At 61.8% G+C, this 2984-nt stretch overlaps 1 protein-coding gene across 11 annotated transcripts in view; it reads right to left on the bottom strand.

Moving 5' to 3' along the window:
* ATP2B2 (ATPase plasma membrane Ca2+ transporting 2) overlaps window positions 1–2984 on the bottom strand; it is a 354796-nt gene that overhangs the window by 12594 nt on the left and 339218 nt on the right. For all 11 annotated transcript variants that reach the window (XM_006151983.3, XM_006151984.3, XM_027773234.1 and 8 more), the window contains 2 exons: window positions 1591–1804; window positions 22–233 (listed from right to left, as the gene is read on the bottom strand). In XM_006151983.3, the coding sequence (XP_006152045.1) occupies window positions 22–233; window positions 1591–1804 (426 nt within the window). The remainder of the gene's footprint in view (window positions 1–21; window positions 234–1590; window positions 1805–2984) is intronic.

Genomic DNA, 2984 nt, shown 5'->3' with positions numbered 1-2984 from the left:
GTCAGGTGGGGGCCCGGCTGCCTGGATGGCAAAGGTGCCCAGCACGATGGTGCAGAAGATGGGGTTCCGGAAGATGCCGTCGAAGACGTTGCGCTCGCCGTGGATCTTGCGGGCGTTGATCTCGTTGAAGAGCTGCATCATGACGAAGGTGTTGAAGATGATGGTGTAGTGCTCCGAGGGCGGCGAGTGCAGCGGCGCGTTCCTGCCGCTGTCGATCTGGAACATCTTCTCGCCTGCCAAGGGAGAGGACGGGGCGGGGCTGAGGGCCGTGGCTGGGGGAGACGCTGGCCCTTCCGGGGGCCGAATCTTCTGAGCAGAGGGGGCAGCCCTTCAACAGGAAGGCACGCCTGGATGGTGGGGGACTGAGGGGGGCCTGTGCTGTTGGCTGTTCGGTGCAGTGAAGGGCCAGCACGACACTGTCCCCTCTGATGCGCATGGCCTCGGGGACTGGCTTCCACTTTGCTGTGCAAATCTGATAGAGGTGGAAGGCCAGCTGTGTTACCAGGCCACATGGCAGCTAAGGGACCCTAGCCTGGTAAGCGTGTCTGGACTGGGAGGACAGGAATACCTGTGGGAGGCTGGACTTTGGGCTCCCCGAAGGTGCTGCTGCTTATAACTGAGCAAGGCCTGGCTGAGACCTCTGGATGCTCATGAGGTCGTTCCAAGAGATACTGACTTTCATGCAGGGCTTGGGCTTCTGGGCTGGGCTGGCCCTGGACCTAGTCATGTGGCCTTGTTCCCTTGGCCTGAGTGCTCATGTGGTGGGGGCGAGGGGTAGCCAGACTATCTGAGGCCACTCTGTCTCCTGCTGCAAAGCTGAGTGACCCGGAGCTGGGGGCTGTGGAATCATCAGAGTGTGAGATGTCTAGCCCAAACCCAGAGCCCCAGAGTAGACTGGTGCCATGCGGGGTTACCAGGATGCAAACAGGAGCCTGCCCTCCATGCCTCTCCCCTGGCCCTTGGCTTTCTCCCATGACTCTGCAGCAGGCTTTGCTAGGATCATGTCCGAAGCATTCACAGAAACTAGGCCAGGCTCAGCCCCAAGCCAGACCCGATTCTCTGCCCAGGCTCCTCCTCAGACTGGCTGTGTGCTCTGGAGCAAGTCACCCCACCCTCCACTCCCGGGCCTTGGAGCCCCATCAGCAGCATGGGCGGAGGCAATGCTGTCTGCCTCGTGGGGTGCCTAGTAGGTCTGAACAAGGGGGCCTACGTGCAAGCACTGGGAAGGTAGCTGGTGGTCACACGTGGCCGGATACCGTCCATGGCATTTGGAAGGGCTGGAGAAGAGGCCACTCTCTCCTCCTCTGAGCCTCGACTCCCATAGGCTGCCGGGGTCCCCCCCACCCCACGTTGTCCAGTACGGCTGTTCGTGTGTGCTCACTGCCAGGGGTGGTCCTGGCTAGCACTGGGTTGGCTCTGCCTGACACTTGCTGTGTGACCTTGAGCCACTCACTTGACTTCTCTGCACCTCAGTGTTTCCGTTCGCTAAATAGAACGGCAGAGGTGCATGCGCAGCGTGGGAGCTGGGCCCCGGGATCCCCTGGAGGCTCTGAGCTGCTGCCGAGGGGTGTGGGCAGGGCGGGGACTCACCGACGAAGAGCAGGGTGAAGATGAGGGTGAGCTGGTAGACGGCGTGGCCCAGGATGTTCTTCATCATGGTCCGCGAGATCAGGGGCTTGTTGCGGCCGTATGGCTTCCTCAGCAGCAGGGTCTCGGTGGGCGGCTCAGTGGCCAGCGCCAGCGAGGCGAAGGTGTCCATGATGAGGTTCACCCAGAGCATCTGCACGGCCTTCAGGGGGGAGTCCTGGGGACGGCACCCAGGAGGAGGCTGTCACTGCTGGCCACCTGGGGCTGACAGTGCTGGCCGGGCTCACTGGGGACTGGGGCTGCTTGGCCTCAGGGCTCCTGCAGTCCCAGCTCCCCGCTCACCATCACTCTAGCTGCATCCGGCTGTCTACCTGCCGCCCCTCCAGCCTGTGGGTGGGTCTCTCCCAGCCGGGGCCTGGATCTGGCCCCTTCCAGTGTAGGCACCTGCCTCTTCCACCTTCCTCTGCCTCCCTGCTGCTTTCTTCTCAACCAGCGATGGTTCGAGACCCCTGTCCCCCAATTTCTTCTCATCTCCTATCATCCCACCTTACCGTAAAAATTGTATCTATGATTCGGAAAATAAGGCATTTTCCTGCTAGCGCATTTTGGCAAGTGAAGAACAGCAGGTGCAGCTAGAGCTCATGGAGGCTCCTGCAGCACACGGGCCGCACCCCCACGGGCTCTGCGGACTGCCCTCAGGAGCTGAATCCACGTGTCCCCTTCCTTCCCCACACCCCAGAGCCTTGTCCGTGGCAGCAGACTTTGGTCTCTCCCCAAAATGCCTTTTTCTGAGGTCACCTGGGACTTCTGTGTCACAGACTGAGGGACCCCTTCTCCAGCCTCCTCTCACCAGCCTCACCGCCTTTCTCTCCCGGTCACCCTCCTTCCTCTCGGGGGGGTTCTCCTTCTCCTTCCAGATCTGTGTTCTCAGGGCCCCTTCCTGGCCTCCTGGCCTCTCCAGGTCCATCTCCGTGGCCCCCTCACATGGCCTCTCTCCCATCCACCTGGTGGCTCCTGGGTCACCCCCTCCAGGAAGCCCACAAAGCTGGAACTGGCTGCACCTCTCACCCGTCCTTCCTCTGTGTAGCTCCAAGGCCCCTCTGCCTGCACCCCATGTACGCACCCCGAGGTGTGTGCCTGGGCCCCTCCCAGCCCCTCTCTCACCTCTGCTCTATCTGGCGTGGCCTCCTGCCCCGGAGCCTCTCCCTGCCTTTTAGCTTTCCCTCAGTACGCGAACCTCAGGGTCAGGTCCACGTCTTCCCATCGAGGCCTGCGTGGCCTTGCCACCAAGTCAGCTGAACTCAGGAAACTGATAGGCATCTCAGAGCCAGTTTCCCCATCCCGCACCAGTTCTCCAAGAAGCCTGTGCGTTGGCGGCTGCCATGCGAGTGTCCCCT

This window comes from Tupaia chinensis, unplaced genomic scaffold (genome assembly GCF_000334495.1).
Source record: "Tupaia chinensis unplaced genomic scaffold, TupChi_1.0 Scaffold000333_1, whole genome shotgun sequence".
NCBI lineage: Eukaryota > Metazoa > Chordata > Mammalia > Scandentia > Tupaiidae > Tupaia > Tupaia belangeri.
The sequence above is the reverse complement of the archived record's forward strand: the minus strand, read 5'-3'. Positions and strand labels throughout refer to the sequence as shown.